Source organism: Danio rerio, chromosome 5, assembly GCF_049306965.1.
Source record: "Danio rerio strain Tuebingen ecotype United States chromosome 5, GRCz12tu, whole genome shotgun sequence".
Lineage (NCBI taxonomy): Eukaryota > Metazoa > Chordata > Actinopteri > Cypriniformes > Danionidae > Danio > Danio rerio.
In genome coordinates, this window is record NC_133180.1 from 26,753,709 (window position 1) to 26,770,757 (window position 17,049).

The 17,049-nt window shown below is 35.2% G+C and overlaps 2 protein-coding genes across 5 annotated transcripts in view; both read left to right on the forward strand.

The window, feature by feature from the left end:
- Positions 1–2,006, forward strand: part of dhfr (dihydrofolate reductase) — a 9,851-nt gene extending 7,845 nt beyond the window's left edge. The window contains exon 6 of one of the 2 annotated variants that reach the window (XM_073951142.1): positions 1,418–2,000. In XM_073951142.1, coding sequence (XP_073807243.1) covers positions 1,418–1,499 — 82 coding nt within the window. In that variant the 3' untranslated portion in view covers positions 1,500–2,000. 2 annotated transcript variants of the gene reach the window in all.
- On the forward strand, positions 1,418–16,677 carry ankrd34bb (ankyrin repeat domain 34Bb). 3 transcript variants are annotated; one of them, XM_005171895.6, is made up of 3 exons: positions 1,418–5,502; positions 12,110–12,366; positions 14,563–16,677. In XM_005171895.6, the coding sequence occupies exons 2-3, from the start codon at positions 12,164–12,166 to the stop codon at positions 16,004–16,006; spliced, it is 1,647 nt and encodes a 548-aa protein (XP_005171952.1). In that variant the 5' UTR covers positions 1,418–5,502; positions 12,110–12,163; the 3' UTR covers positions 16,007–16,677. The 3 variants fall into 3 exon arrangements, with proteins under 3 accessions (XP_005171952.1, XP_068077364.1, NP_001091653.1); XM_068221263.2 differs by having other exon boundaries at positions 5,064–5,502; positions 12,110–12,377; NM_001098183.1 differs by lacking the exon at positions 1,418–5,502 and having other exon boundaries at positions 12,164–12,366; positions 14,563–16,006.
- Positions 16,678–17,049: the final 372 nt, after the last annotated feature.

Sequence of the window (17,049 nt, forward strand, 5' to 3'; positions counted from 1 at the left end):
AACCAGCACAACAAACAATGTGTCTGAAGACAATCACCTACTGCACCTTTACAATGGTTGTATTGCAAAAGATTTGAAGGGATGATGATTGATATTCCAATAGTGTTACACTTCAAAAGGCTATTTTCCAAGGCTTAAATTTTGCAGTTTTGAAACGCTTTCGTTTATAATGTAATGTTTTTTTATACATGTCTTTGTATGGGTGTATTGTTGCATAAAGCAGCATTAATGGATTTATTGGCAATGGAACAGACGTATTGTGTACCCAGAGAGAACACTGAAAAGAGTTGCATGAGTGAGGAGAAAAAGCTCTCTTGTTATGTAAAAATGGCATCTTAACATCAAAGATTGACCGCACCAAATGTCACATCTTTCAGGTGCATTTAAACAGAAGTTAAACGCACATGGGATGTTGATCACTGCCATTTCATCTAAGACAGAATTGGATCCTTTGTGTTATCATTTGATAATTGTCAACAGTTCATTTGCACATTAAATATTATCATTAAATATAGTATTTATGTTAGTGTCAATAGCCTAGTGCAGGGTTCACCAATTTTCCATGGTAGATGTGACTTTTTTTTTTTTTTTTACATGTTTTTTTTTTTTGTTTTTAAGGCAACAGTTTAAAGGTTCTCTATTTACTGCTAAATATACTGACCTATATTTGTATTATTGTATTATTATTATTATTATTTATATTTTATATAAAAAAATTTATTGGGCAAGTGAAAATCTTTTCCAACTGTGATATTCTAAAAAATGTTAGCAAAAAATTTAGCCATGTATACGTCAAAATTTATTCATAATTGTCCTCAAGTCTTAAATTTAACTTTGTGAAACCAGCAGAAACCCTGTTTCTGCCAACTGACCTTACAAGTTCTCATGAACTCATGAAAAAATGATCACAGAGCAACACAGAGCAACAATCAAATTCATAGTTCCCACCAACAGCTTATCATTTGTTTTTAAGCCACAAACAATTGCTTTGTTAACTCCTTATTAGTGCTCTCGCAAATTGCTGAGCATTTTTGTGAAAAAACAATGTAGTCAACATTTGATGTGGATTAAAAATGATTTTAATCATTAATTAATCAATGATTTTAATCATTTTTGACTTTTAGGAATAGTTAGTATGGGTAATGTCAATTCATTTTAAATACTGCACATTATGACAGATTCAGCAATTATTGTGCAATAAAATATAAATATATATAAAAAAATATATATAAATTTTTTAAAAGTTAAATTAACTAGCTTCTTGCCACAGGTCACTGAAATGTCATGTTAATGCCATTTGCTTGTCTGTATTATTATTATTATTATTATTTTTTTTTTTTTTGTATAACAGTCCTGACCTGTGCAGGTAAACTTTTCATGTTCTTTCTGTTTCTCTTTCTTGTTTCCTCATTTTCAGATTTCCAGGTGTACCCGTCGGCTTGCAGGAGGACAATGGTGTTCAGTATGTGTTTGAAGTGTATGAAAGCATCGAACACTAAGAAGATCTTTTAAAGTTTGATGCAATGGTCAGAGATGTGGTCTAGCGGTTAGTGCTAATACTTCAACCTATCTCCCATGCAGAAAAAAAAAACAAAAAAACATTATCATATTTGTGTAATGTACTGGCCCTATAGCTTCCCTTCTTTTATGCATCACTTTTCAATTTTCTTTATTAATAAAAATGCCAAAAATATATTGTGATGCCAGGACAATTAAAAGATGCTATTCTTCCTTTTTTTTTTATATGTATGAGCTGTTAACTACATAAAGTGCGAAACAACGAACAGAAAGAAGGGAAGAAAATAAAGGTCACAGACCAGACTAAGCTGAAAACTAGTAAACTTTTCCCATTGGTTTATAATTACTGTGCAAGTATTTTTTGCATTGTCCCAATAAGTATCCTTTTATCTATATGTTGTTTAGCTCCTGGGTTATTATTTAAAATATTCCAAAAACCGCATACCTCATTTTCCACAGTAATAAACAGGTTTTTTTTTTAACATCTGCCATCCACTTGATTATTCTTCCTCTCACCACCTGCAAAAGACAACCTTCTCATCTCCATATCCAATAGCAACTGAAGTGTCTGCTGTTAAGCCTGCCTAAAGATCTGACTGCTCTCATGAATATGCATGTTGTGTATGGTCTTCAGACTGGCTGATTGACAAAGGTTGTCCTATAGTTTGGAAAAGGGTCACCGTACTAGCACTTTCAGTCTCACCCACGCAAACTCCTTCATTTTAGAAAGGCGCAATCAGGCACAACCTTTTAAAGCTGATTGGTTTTGGGTATGTCAGCCTAATGTACTACGAATGTTTACCACCAGGCTGAAGTAAACCTGACTGGAATTAAAATTACCCCAACGCATGCACCTTGCTCGCACCTTAAGTAGCACTTAAATTTATTTTCAGAGTACAAAGAGTGCCTAGACACTCGGGAAGCGTTTACACTTCATTAGTTTATGCATTTTATATCAAAAGGTAAATGCATTACTTTATTTTGGTGTGTCCAATGCAGGGCTGTGCATTATTACAATATTTATTGTACTGATATAAAAATAAAAAGTCTATAGTTTCATGTTATGTTCTATCATTTACTGTGAGCTGTCACAAAATACATTGTTTATGGTTATACTTTTTCATCATTTGGATGAGTGCAAAATTACACTACAATCAGAAATGAAAATAACAGCATGGAAAATGTTGCACGTTACATTTTAGCGTTTTTATATAATATTAATTCACATTGGACCTGTAATCATTAGTTTTCAAAGCTTTTATTGCAATGCACACAACATTATGAATGCCATATTAGTTCAGAATAGGAAAAATTGCTCCTCACTGGCGCATCTGTAACCAAGACAGCAAGTCTTTGTGATGTATCAAGAGCTGCAGTTTCCAGGTTAATATCACCAACTTTAATATGTCACCTATAATGTGTGCATTGCAATATTTAAGCAAAACTGTGCTATTACTCTGCTAATTAAACCTTCACTCTCTGCTCTTGTGGAATATGAAATTGTTGAAGATTGGCCACCAGCCTGGTCAAATTTAGCCATAAAACCTCTTAACACTAAATTGGCCAGTGTTTCAGTTTCATTGTCCAACCCTTGTATGTATATATGTACATTTATACTGTGTGTATATACAGTCTTATGCAAAAGTTTGGCCACCCCTGATAATTTTTAGAATTCCAAGCTATAGCCTGGTGGCCTTTTGGTGGCAAATTCATTTGGACATTTTATACCCTGGGGGGCGGGGGATTTTCAGTTTTCAAAATGTCAGTTTGGACAACATTTATAACAGAATAATGACATCAGCCTTTTGTAGAGTCACCTTTTGCTGAAATAACAGCCTGTAGACGCTTCTTATAGTCAAGGATAAGTGCCTGGATTCTTGCCGAAGGCATTTTGGGCCATTCTTCCTTGCACAATTTCTCAGATCAGTCAGGTTTGATGGGTGCCGAGCGTGAACAGCCCTTTTCAAATTAATCCACAGATTTTGGGGAAGTCTAGGGACTGGGATGGCCATTCTAGAACATTGTGTCTAATCATAAAATCCTTGGCAGATCTGAAACTTTGGGTCATTGTCCTGCTGAAACATCCAATCCTGTCGTAACTTCAGTCTCTTGACTGATTACTGAACATTGTTCTTCAGAATTCGCTGATACTGGTTGGAATCCATGCAACCTTCAACTCTGACAAGGATTCCAGTACTTGTGCTTGCCACACATCTGCACAGAATGTTGGCCCCTTCACCATATTTTACAGTAGGGAGCAGGTTCTTCTGGAATGCTGTGTTCTTCCGTTATGCAAAGCGCATATAGTTGTGGCATCTGTCCACAGCATATTTTCCAAAATGACTCAGGCTTGACCAGATGAGCCTTTGCATACCTCAAACGAGTCTTCATGTTGGCAGAATGCAGAAAAGGATTCTTCTGCATCACCTTCCATTGAGCTGTTCTTTGTGAATACTGTGCTGAACTGTGGAACGATTTACAATGACATTATCAGCATTGAGATGTTCCTGGAGCTCTCTGGAGGTGGTCTAGTTTCTCTGCGACTATTCTAACCATTCTTGGCCTTTGCCTTTCAGATTTTTTTTCTTGGTCTAGCACATCTTTCCTTCACAAGAACTGCTTCTGTGGCCTTCCATTTTCTTACTATATTTCTGACTGTGGAGATGGAGACTTTAAACCTTTGTGACAGCTTTTGGTATCATTCTCCTAATTCATGTTGATGAATTATCCTAGTTTTTAGGTGATTACGAAGGTCTTCTCCCATGTTGCTACTTTCAGGTTGTCAATAAGGAGAGGCACAACTAGCAATCAGCCATTGTTATGCTTTTTCATGATTTGTTGCACCTATGTTAGGATTATTAATGTTCACGGCGTCACTCAAATCAATTTTGTGTTGAATTCAATTAGCATTAAGTGTCTACAGGTTTTGAAATCCACAAAAAAAAAATCCCAAACTTTTGCATAGCCTATTTTTCAGTTTCAATTTAAATTCACATCTCAATACTGCTACACTACGTATTTCCATCTGAAAAACATGACATCCTCTAGCTTTCTCTTTAAACCAAATGCCATTTCACTAAGATCTTCTTTTATAAAGAAAGAGCAAATTGTTCAGCAGCGACCGTGGGGTGCTTTACAATAATATAGTTGTGCATATATATTAGATTAGTTGGTACTGAAACTAAATCTGGATCTAATCTAACAAAATATCTTACAATGACGATACAAAAATTAGGACACTCAAATTTATCTTAGGGAAAATAAAAAATTTAAGAGGAAAGAACAAATCTGTAATGATCTTCAGTATATCATGATATGAAATGTTTGTCATATCACCCAGCTCTTGTCTACTGTTTACTATCGCCCCACGCCCCCCAGTATTAATACCTTTAGAGACTTACTATTGTCCCTTTCAGTGCCATCACTGTGGTTTTATATATAGTAGCTGCATCACTCCAATAGATCAATAGACACCCTGCACGTCCCTCAGGAGCTGAACTGATGCCTCAAAGGCGAGACGGTTGTGTCATAATGATGTAACGGCACCATAGGAGTCATCACCATGCGAGCAAGTTGACATCAGAGTTAGAAACAAATGAGGATCTACGCACAGCCTCGGCATATGAGTTCAATAACTCTCTTTGGCAATGTGCGAATAATGGAGAGATCACCTACTGACGCTGGATGTGCAGAGACTGGCGTCAGCTTGCTCTATTAAGCTTGACTGTCCTCCTGGTGCACATGGGCTGTGCTGGGGTTAGTAGCTTGTTTTCAGACCTGAGAGCACAGGCACTTATTCTTCTCTCCGTGTCTCTCCTGTGCCACTCTTTCATTTATCCTCAGTGAGAGCACATCTCTACACATTCATCTGCCACTTCAGGCTCTAGTGTTAGTCTCACTCCTGGATTACTCTTCTGTTTACCATGAGCACATGCCGGAGGAGCAAGCTGTTGGAGAACTAGAGCAGCAGCTGGTTTATTTGAGGTAAGGACCTCATTTTGTCTTTTAATACTGTATAATTAATAGCTTTTCTCTTGAATTAGGATTTCTTGGAGACTTGAGAACTCTGCAGCTGTGTCTTTTTTATGCATGTTTGAAAGATTTTGTGTGATATGGGTGGATTGCGATTTCATGAGACTTAACCTTGGATCTATTCATCTTCTTAAAAATAGGAGTATAAATAATTCACACCAAATACAGAGGTCACACTTTACAATAAGGTTTTATTGGTTAATGTATTCACTAACATTAAATAATAATGAAGAATATGTGTACACATTTATTAATTGTTGTTTAATACATTTATTATGCATTATTCAAATTCAAGATTTGCTTGTTAACATAACAACTGTGAGTTACATTAACGGCATTACTTTCATTAGCTATCATTAACAAAGACAATACATTAACTAATACAACCTTATTGTAAAGTGTTATTAATACAGATGATTTCCCTAAATAGCTGGTAATGTACTGTGCATTTGGGCTTAATATATTTGTATAATTTTAACTGTCAAAAGTTTTGGGAACATTACATTTTTTTAAGTTTAGTTGCGTGTGTTTTGGTGGAAATTCTTTTTTTTTTTTTCAGTATACAGTTGAAGTCAGAATTATTAGCCCCCCTTTGAATTTTTTTTAAAGAGAAATGATGTTTAACAGAGCAAGGTAATTTTTACAGTATGTCTGATAATATTTTTTTCTTATTAGTTTTATTTCAGCTAGAGTAAAAGCAATTATTTTTTTAACACCCTTTTAAGGTCAATATTATTGGCCCCTTTAAGCTATATTTTTTCAATAGTCTAGAACAAACCATCATTATACAATAACTTGCCTAATTACCCTAACCTGCCTAGGTAACCTAGTTAAGCCTTTAAATGTCACTTTAAGCTGTATAAAAGTGTTTTGAGAAACATCTAGTTAAATATTATTTACTGTCACCATGACAAAGATAAAATAAATCAGTTATTAGAAATGAGTTATTAAAACTATTGGGTTTAGAAATGTGTTGAAAATTGAAATTGGGGAAACAATGAACAGGGGGCTAATAATTCTGACTTTAACTGTATATAAAATTGTTAATAAAGTTGATCAAATGTGAAATTTAAAACATTATAATCTTACCAAAACAAAACAGATTTTTTAGCTTTTTAAAAAGTTTTCACAAAATAAAAAACAGCCAAAATTGTGTTTAACATTAGAAAATCATTATAAATAACTGAGCAACAATAATAGAGCAGCAGATTAGCATTTTAAAAAGATTTCTAAGGGATATTGCATTAATGAAATCAAAAATTAATTCAGGTGTACCTCAATAAGTTACGTCTAAATATATATATATATATATAGAAAATGGGGCGTCATGTTGGTGCAGTGGGTAGCACAATCAGCAAGAAGGTCACTGGTTCGAGCTTCGGCTGGGTCAGTTGGCTTTTATGTGTGAAGTTTGCATGTTCTCCCTGTGTTTGTGTGGGTTTCCTTTATATGCTACAGTTTCCCACACAGTCCCAAGACAACTATAGATAAATTGGGTAGGCTAAATTGCCTATAGTGAATGGGTGTGTATGGGTGTTTCTTAGTGATGGGTTGCAGCTGAAAGGGCATTCGCTGCATAAAACATATGCTGGATAAGTTGGTGGTTCATTCCGCTATAGCAACTCCAGATTAATAAAGGGACTAAGTCGAAAAGAAAATAAATGAATTAAAAAACAGAAAGTGGTTACAATACAATAAAAAAAACCTTATTGTCAGACTTGAATCTGAAATTATTCTTGCATAACTTCATGATAAATACTCTTTAGAAAGAGATAAAGTCATGCAAAAATAAATAAATTGTGTATGGACCTTTTTCGGTTCCAGGACAGCCTGACGCACAAACTGTAATAATATTCCACAGTAGTACTACTCTTACTGTATTTTAATCATATACATTTTGTGTGCCAAAAAGACTTATTTCCTTTGATAATTCCTTTTAATTAAAATTTAAGTTTAACTAAAAGCATTTAATTTCTAATATAAAACAAGTTACAGTTAAAATCAGAATTAGCCCTCTTTGAATTGTTCCTTTTTTCTTTTTTAAATATTTTATAGAAATTAGTTATTAAATGTGTTATTATGTTTAGAAATGTGTGGAAATAATGTGCTCTCTGTTAAACAGAAATTGGAGGAAAAAATAAACAGGGGGGCTAATAATTCTGACTATCTATCTATCTATCTATCTATCTATCTATCTATCTATCTATCTATCTATCTATCTATCTATCTATCTATCTATCTATCTATCTATCTATGCACACACATATATATAAATATACATATATATATATATATATATATATATATATATATATATATATATATATATATATATATATATATATATATGTATATGTGTGTGTGTGTGTGTGTGTACATCTGTTATATGGTTATAAATAATATTTGCAAGTTATAAAAATTAGTTGTAGTTATAAAAAATAGCTGAGTGTAAAATTAAACATGCAAACATTTATTTATGAATTACTAATAATTATTTTTTTGTTAATTTTAATTGTTTAAATATATGTTAATTAGCCTTTAATACTTCATGCAAATAAAAAAAATTACAAATGGCCTGAAAAAAAGACATGCATGAAAAAGGGGAGCTGCTCTTTTTCTGCTTTCACTGTTTAGCATATAAATGGTATGGACATGGAAATATAACTTTATATCAGCTGAGGATTCCCATAATTTATTCGCCCGATCCTGGCAAGCCTCGAAAGCACAGTGAGGAAGCTTTCATTGCCCTCATTAATCAAGACACACACAAAAACTATTCTTATTCAGTTATCAGTTGATACCACAGAGAGTGGGTTTTCATTTTCCCTGCAGGTGTTTTGAGAGGGACAAAATCAGCCCACCATTTGCGAGGAGAATTAAGCATTGCGTGATCTGGCATGAATCACAGATGCATACAGGTGCGTCAAGTGCTCTGTTTGGTGCTCCACTTCAGCGCCGCTGCAACAATCGCCACCCTCGTCTGTTTTGGGCCTCATTTGCTCCCTGCTTTTTAGCATGCAGCAGCGTCAGAAAGAGAGTGAGAGAGAGAGACCTGTCATTAAAAATTCTCTCTGTTCCCAAGGGCGATTGAAGACTAGGGGTATGGCACACAAAGCTCTGCTTTTAAATGCCAGCCCAGGGAGCTCTAGGAATTAGCAGCTTGAACTGAGATGTCCTGCCGGCAGCAGGCCGTGTGCTTGTACCAAACCAATCAGAAGTCTGTCTTGACTGTTTGGCTTTTCAAATCTACGGGTAGAGACAGGTCAAAATAATTTATTAGCATAAAAGACATGATACCTCGAGTAAAATAAGAGTATTATTAGAATTATGATGGGTTATCCACCTTTTCCCACACATTACTACTGAGCAACTTCATGAAAATGTTAAAAATGTTAAAATGATATTTTATTTATCAAAATCATACAGAGGTTAATTTCTGTCACATCTGTAATGGAGAGATGTCATATCCACGAGAAAGCTTTTTTCCTTATAAATGCAAAAATGTCACATAAAATAAATTACTCTTGTTCTATAGAGAGAGAACTTTTACCTTTCAATTAGTAAACTAATTTTTTGGGGATGTGCAGTTTAATTCACAGACATAATTTGTATACTGCATTCTTTTTGGTCATCTGTAAAGCAGTTTGGGGTCGTTTATTTCATATTTTTTGATTATGAAAATTCTGTTCATCAAGGCAGAATTTATTAAATGTACCAAAAATGTTAAACTATTGAATGTTTATTTAAATTTTAATTGCTTTAGTATTTTATGTATCAAGCCATTATTACTTTTAATATTACTAGTAACATTAATCTTAATAATAATATTAATAATAATAAATAAATGAATTAATATTAGAGTGATTTCTGAAGGATCATGTGACTGAAGACTGCTGTAATAAAGCTGAAAGTTGATCATTAAAACTACTGGAATAAATGATTAAATTATAGACTACTTTTGAACAGTTTTTTTTATAGTGCAATAACAGTTCACAATTGTACAATTTGTATTGTATTCTTGATTAAATAATTTCAGCTTTGGTGAGCAGAAGAAGCTTATTTTAACACATTTAAAAAGACCCCAAACCTTTGACTGATATGTGTATATATGTAACTATACTGTCTACTGTATCAAATGAAATGAGTGTAGTTAACTCAACATTGACTGAAGGTTAATTCTACTCATTTATAAAGAGTTTTGAACTCAGTGTTGAAGGTGATGAGTTAATTAAATATCTCATTACTTTAACTGAAATGGAGTAAGTTCACAGTACTTGTATAAGTTTAACTAAAAAAGCAATTGGTTTCCTCAAACGGTTTAAGTTACTTTAACTTATTGGGTTTTATAGTACTTAGTTGGTTTGAGTTCTCTTCATTTGTTGGGTTTTACTGTGCTCAAATTGCTTCGTTTATCCAAACGGATTAAGTTCAAAGTACTCATTAGGATTAGTTTTAGAACTTAAATGGTTTGTTGCAATCGGTTTCCTCAAATGGTTTGAGTTTTAGGTTTTACAGTGTATTTTTTCTGATCCCTTAACTCAAATTAATTGTTTTCGAAAGTATAAGCTTATTTATTATTTATTCATTTATTCAAATGAAATCAAAATAATTATTAAAAAAATAAATACTGTTAACATATACATTCCAAGAATTAATTTTTTAAGTTTCTACTGCAAATGTCACATATAATGGCTGATTTGCTGTCCTGCATTTTAAATTAGGGATTCCCAAAGATCCAGTTTGGGAACTTCCGCTGAAACCAACTGAAGCAAATTATTTGAAATAAATAGAGTGAAAATGGAGTGAGAGTTTTTTCTTTGTGCTTTATTTTTAACCATCATAAAAATAGTTGCAGTGTATTTTAACATGAAGTTTAATATCCCAAGCATATCTGTAGCTAAAGCAATTTTAAACTCCTCCAGATAATTTTCTCTTTGTATCTTTCCCTACTGTACAATAATATGCAATATACATTCATATTATAACCACTTAATGGCTTGTTTTAAGTTTTTGAGATTGTTTGTGGCCTTCTAAAAAGTCATTTTGTTTATTTTATTCTTTATTCAATAAATTATTAAGAGCCCTCATTGTACCCAGTTTTAAAAAGGTATCACTGATAGTTTACAGTTTGACAGAAATTATTCCTATAATCCACACAAAGATTCATGGGTCATAAAAGGTGGATAATCTGCTTTTTTTCCAATGGGAAATGTTTAAACACGATGCTGACGAACTCTCTCGGTTAACATTGTCACATACAGCCTCCACTTCTAAGAAAAGCAAGCGTTTGAGCGTCAGCCCAGGTTGTCATCTTTTTATTTTTGTTGGAGGACACAAAAAGATTCGTCCTCTTACTCATTTTCCATCAACTGCAGTGAATTCACATTTATAAAGCTGACTGAAGCAGTCTTGCGCTTGCTCTTTGTTAAATGCAGAGTGCACTGCGACTGCGCTCTCAGTTGAGAGAACAAGGCCACGCGCACAATAGACTGTATAAAGGAATGCCATCATTCAATGAGGCAAATACAGATTGCCCAGAGCTATTGAAATTCAGCCGGCTGAAAAACACAGCTATTGCTCTTATAAGAACAGACTGTGCATGTCTGGTGCAAACTAACATGCTAAAGAAAGTACTGTGGAAGATAAACCTAATCAACAGGATAAGTTTGACCCATCTCTGTCTTTTCCTTTTTAAAAAGTTACAGCAATGCACTTTCAATAAAAGTAAATAGGGATGAAAAATTAAGAAAAACATCAGAATATTGTTATAAATATGTATTAATATATTAATATGTTAAAATTCTTTAAATATTATGGTTTTAAATACAATTAACACCAATAATCACATGAAAATAATGATAATAATCAGGTAAAACAGTAACATTTATCGCGTTTCTCAAAATATATTTGACTTATTATCTTTAAAATATACACTACAAAGAAATATCTGTTAAATGAATAGTGGTTATTAATAAATTGTGGCCATTTTCTATTTATTTACATTATTAAATTGCATTATGGGACTTTTATCTCTGCTCTGACAACTTTTGTTGTTAAAAAGTTGAACAAATCTATGTAGAAAATACATTTTGAGTAAAACTTGCAGTACAAAACCAAAAATAAGCTTCTATCGAAATATTTTAGAAGTTTTTTGGCTAATAAGCTCAGTTTTGTGTTCAGGTTCAAATTAATTTGCAGCTTAATATCATGGTTAATGCTGCATAATTGCATGTTAAGAAGAGAAATATTTAGCAAAGAGTAAAAGAATATGGGAGTCGATTAATTAATCTTATGTAATGAGGATTAGATAACGAATTCAGTTTTCTTATTCTTGTCAAGTACCGCCTAGACATGCCACCTACATAGTCATCATGACAAGCATTTTCATATACCCGATGAATAGCGAGAGACACAAGATTAGAGGAAAGGAGGAAGAGAACATTTCAATGTCAAAGAGACATCAGGTTTGCTTTGATGCAAATGAATTGGATAAAAGGCAGGCACTTAATTGAAAACCTTGAGAAACTTGTGAGCTCAGTCTGCATCTCCTCCCTGACAGAATCAAACAAGAAATCAGCTCCTATGATCCACTGAACCACTGCACCATACAGTGATGGAGGACTCAGTAGAAGTGCGGACTGATGGGAACTCTCTGCTTAAAGCAGTGTATCTGTGCCGTCTAAGACTGACACGTCTGCTGCTGGAAGGAGGAGCTTACATCAATGAGAGCAATGAGAGAGGTGAAACTCCACTGATGGTGGCCTGCAAAAGTCATCATTCTGATGCCCAGAGTGTCCCAAAGCCCAAGATCATCAGGTGGGTCTGCTGTAAGTTGATTACAATATAAAACACTGAAGTTTGTTTAATTTTCTTTTGATGGTAATTCAACATAAAAAGAAAAGAAAAATTGCATGAAACAATTAAGTACACCTCTCACAAATCTCTCTTTTAAATTGATAGTTTTAATTGGAAGCTAAACAATATTGTATTTGTGCATATACATTAGATTAGTTGGTACTGAAGCCAAATCTGGAGCTTATCTAACAAAATAACTTACGATAACGGTTCAATAACTAGTACACCCAAATTTATATGTTATAGAAAAATATTAAATACAAATTTTAAAAAAAGAGGAAAAATCATGAGAAGCAAAAAGTAAAAAAAAAAAATTTGTTGAAATTTTGTAGGTTGTAATTTATTTTGCAATATTTTGTTTGAATTGAATTGTATTATCTTTTAATTTATAAATATGTTTGGTGACTAAATATTATTTTAATAAATGTATCTGTTTAATAAATCTGTTTTGTTTAAATGCACCAAAATTCATTGCCTATATTGAAATGGATAAAAACAATTAATTTTCTAACTGGGGTGTACTCATTTATGCTGAGCACTGTTTATATTGGCAAAAAAGGTGTATATTTTTGCATGTATTTTGAACATTGTTCTCTTTTTTGTTGTGGACAACCTAATGTGCCAATAGCAATGTTTCCCATTTTTCTGTTTTTACTCCAATTTGCTTACTGGAAATGCCATGATCTGCACATTTTTAAAAATGTGCTCAGTAAAATAACTGCTTGAACTGATGGCGTGAACCACAATGGAAACAGTTTTACAGAATAAATTCCAGCATGTGCAATCAAAAAGGCCATGTGATTTTAATTTGGCAGATCATTAATTGACAAACCAGCAGACCGACCACATTGTAAAACACCTAAAATGTTGTTTTGGTCATTCTAAAATGCCTCAACTAAAGTCCATCATCATAGTGATCAGGCATTATTACCTTCCACAACTGTTGAGTGGCTGCTATCCCAAAGACCAATGCTGCGTTCCATTTTATATATTTATACTACACCCTAAAAGTATGTACTTTTTTGTGAAGGAAAATATGTACTTTTGAGTGTGTAACGGAAGTAGTACATCCCAAAGCTTGCATACTCTTCTTAGTTAACAGATTGTTGTGTTGCTTAGTTACGAGCCCAGTCAATCATCCATACTTTTTTCAAATTTTGATTTCCTACCTTGTTGGAGAAGCAGCAGCAAGATAATCTGCCATTCACAAGTCTTTCATGCAGAGAAATCTCCTCAGGTGTTTGGGTAATTATGCATTCAAAAGTTAATGTCCAAACATATCTTAGTATAGGTTCACATTTTTGTTGCAGGTGAAATATAACACCTAAAAAGCGGTTTATATCTGTTCCAGTTGGCTAGATATTGAATAACAGTCATTCAAACAACTCTACCGAAGCCTCGTTACTTGACGGTTGGTCTCGAGTGTCCACCATGTTTGTAGTTTGTTTACAATTTTCACTCAAGTTTGTAGTTCTAATCAATTTCACGTCCGACGAGCAATGTACTGTGGGCAATATCAGCGGTTAGAGCAGGGGTGGGCAAACTCGGTCCTGGAGGGCCAGTGTCCTGCACAGTTTAGCTCCAACTCTAATCAAACACACCTGCTTGTAGATTTCTAGTGATCTTGAAGACACTGATCAGCTTGTTCAGGTGTGTTTGATTAGTGTTGGAGCTAAACTGTGCAGGTCATCGGCCCTCCAGGACCGAGTTTGCCCATCCCTTGGTTAGAGTATGGATGGTTCTCCACTTTTACCGTTTTTGGATGGTTCTACATTTTAAATGGAAATAGTAACTCTTTTCAACATACTACGATTTGGGACATACTAATTCTATTTTCAAATACTGTTTAGTATGCGAATTGGGACGTAGAACAAGTCTTGTGTCTCTAAAAGCCTCTGCATGTGCATTGAATTTCACCTTCTAAGTCGCAGGTCATTTATTATTTTAATAAAGCCCATAGTGGCTTCTCCTTTCATAGTAACTTCCATTTTTGTTTTTGATATTTGGTGCCAGTTTATCATTAGGTGATGATTTTGTTCTCTTTGACTCATTGGATGGAAACGCTGCTTTCTTTGCAAATGTATTATAATTGTCATCTTTGGATTGAAACATGGATATTGTTCATTATGAACTCTAACGAATCAATCTTTTCAACAGGTATCTTCTTGAAAATGGTGCAGACCCCAACATTCAGGACAAGTCTGGTAAGACCGCCTTAATGCATGCCTGCATGGAGCGGGCAGGTGAAGAGGTGCTGTCGCTTCTCCTCTCCAGTGGAGCTGACCCTAGTTTGGAAGACCACACTGGTTCCTCAGCTCTGGTCTACGCAGTTAACGCTGGAGACAAAGATGCACTGAGAGTACTACTGGATGCCTGCAAGGCCAAGGGGAAAGAAGTTATCATCATTACAACAGACAAACTACCCTCCGGAAGACAAATGACCAAGCAGTATCTGAACGTACCACCACCTCCAAATCTCGAGGACCGCTTGCACTGTGCCCCTGCCTCATGTATGTGCCCCTCTGAAATCAAACTCTGTACTCCGCATATCTCACCACCAACCAATAACCGATCTGAGATCAATCTGGGATCCACTCAAACTCTTCCTATATCCAAGCCAGGATCACCGACTCAAGTTTCAAGCCCTCTTCAAGCAGCAAGCGTAGCAAAGCTGCTGCATCTACAGAGGCTACATTCGGAGCCCTGGCTGAAGATACCTTCATCTCTGCTTCTTCAGCAAAGCAAGTCTTCATCCTTGACCGAGGAGCTTCTAGATATCACCCCTGAGGAGGAGCTCTCCTTTGGGTACAATGGTTGCCGACCTCCGATGAAAGCAATGGTAGCTCGGCACCAAAGCATTGACATCAAAGACACTACAGGTCTGCTAAGAGCGTTTGAGATGACGTCCGATGCTGAAAGAGAACGAAAAAACGAACAGAAATGGCTCAGTAGAAAAATGTCCTACGATGGCGAGTTGCTACCACACTCCACCTCGCATCAGAATCTCAAGCAGGCATCCATCACAGACACGCTCCCTGTTGAACGGGATCCAGACTGTCTTCCCAACCTGGCTATTTCAAGTCTGCGTAACGTGTTTCGGCGCCGAAATATTGGAATGGACCACTACAGTTCTGACTCTCAGTTGCCTCAGTTTGGGAGCCAACCCTCTGAAGACCTTGGGAAGACCGGAGGAGGAGGAACTGGGGGAGTGGAGAAACGCAAGCTTGTTATCAGCCGTTCCTCAACTCTGTCTGGATCCAGAGAATCTCTGGAGAGTCTGGTCCAGAGGAGGAGCCCCGCGATGCTGGAGCGGAGGGGATCCGGAGCCCTTCTCCTAGATCATATCTCACAAACGCGGCCTGGTTATCTGCCGCCTCTTAATCCTCACACACCTATTCCAGACATCAAAGCCAATGCTGGTGTTGGAAGCAAGCCTGTGGTAGGAACTGCACCAATAGTTGCCGGATCAAGGCATTTTGTGCCCTGTGCCCCGAACCATCCCAGAGATTACAAGAACAAGAAGAGTCTGCTAAGACGACACTCCATGCAAACCGAGCAGATCAAGCAGCTGGTCAATTTTGAGGAAATCTTTGGTCAGTAACTTTACAGAGAATGGTTGAGTTAAACAGAGATATTTCAAGTTATGTTGCTCTTCAGTAAATCTGAACAAAATCATCTCGGCCATCCTCTAAAATGTATTTCCAGACTGGGGATTGGGAATATTTGTTCAGCCTTACTGCTGTTTACTGTCTTTACTCCGAGCATTGAATAAGAATACTCGCACTTTGTTGCTGTCTCCTTTGTTTTCTTGCTCAATCAGTCATGATAGATATTGGCAAACAAATTTCTATCCTTGAAGGAGGCTCAAATCTTGCTAACCTTGAAGAAAGATCGGCCTAATCAAAGATTTCCAACTTCACCATTTGTGTGCTTCTCTAAGATTTGTTTTTGGGACAGCTCAATGACTACACTTGTGATAAGGCTGAATGATTGGGCTTCTAAAAAAACTTTATTTTTTAACTTTTAATTAAGATTCTGCTTTCTCTTTAAACCTGATTTTTGTCTGCAATGTCTATTTATGAAAGAGAATTTATTGTGACTGTGTATTTAAGCACTGATTGTAAATAAATGTAGCTTAAAATGGTTCTCATTTTCTTGCACACTTGTATATAGTCATGTTGTATAATTTGTGTATATATATTTGCATGTAGTGCCATTAAACATGTTAAGAACTGACTTTCAGCAAAAATAAATGACAGAAGCAATGAAACTGAACACTTTTTTGTGTATTCACCTTATTTGCATACGAGTGGGTGTGGCCATTTGAATATTTTTGGCTCAAGGCTTTCGGTCTCATTCACTTCTATTCATTTTTAGATGTCAAAAATGCTCGCTATGCTGCTTGATGATGAAAACTGATATTGTCTTATATTATTCTGCTTATCTGTATAGGCATGCAAACACGCATTTGTAGAGTGAGTAGTTTGACCACTTTTTGCTGTTTATTATTTCTAGTCATTTCTCCCAAAGGCAACTGAATCGGAAGTTCTAAAACAATCACACAAACGAGCACACTTCTGCATTGAAGAATTAGGTCAATAGTGGTCAAGTTAATAAAGGGATAGTTTACCCAAAACTGAAAAT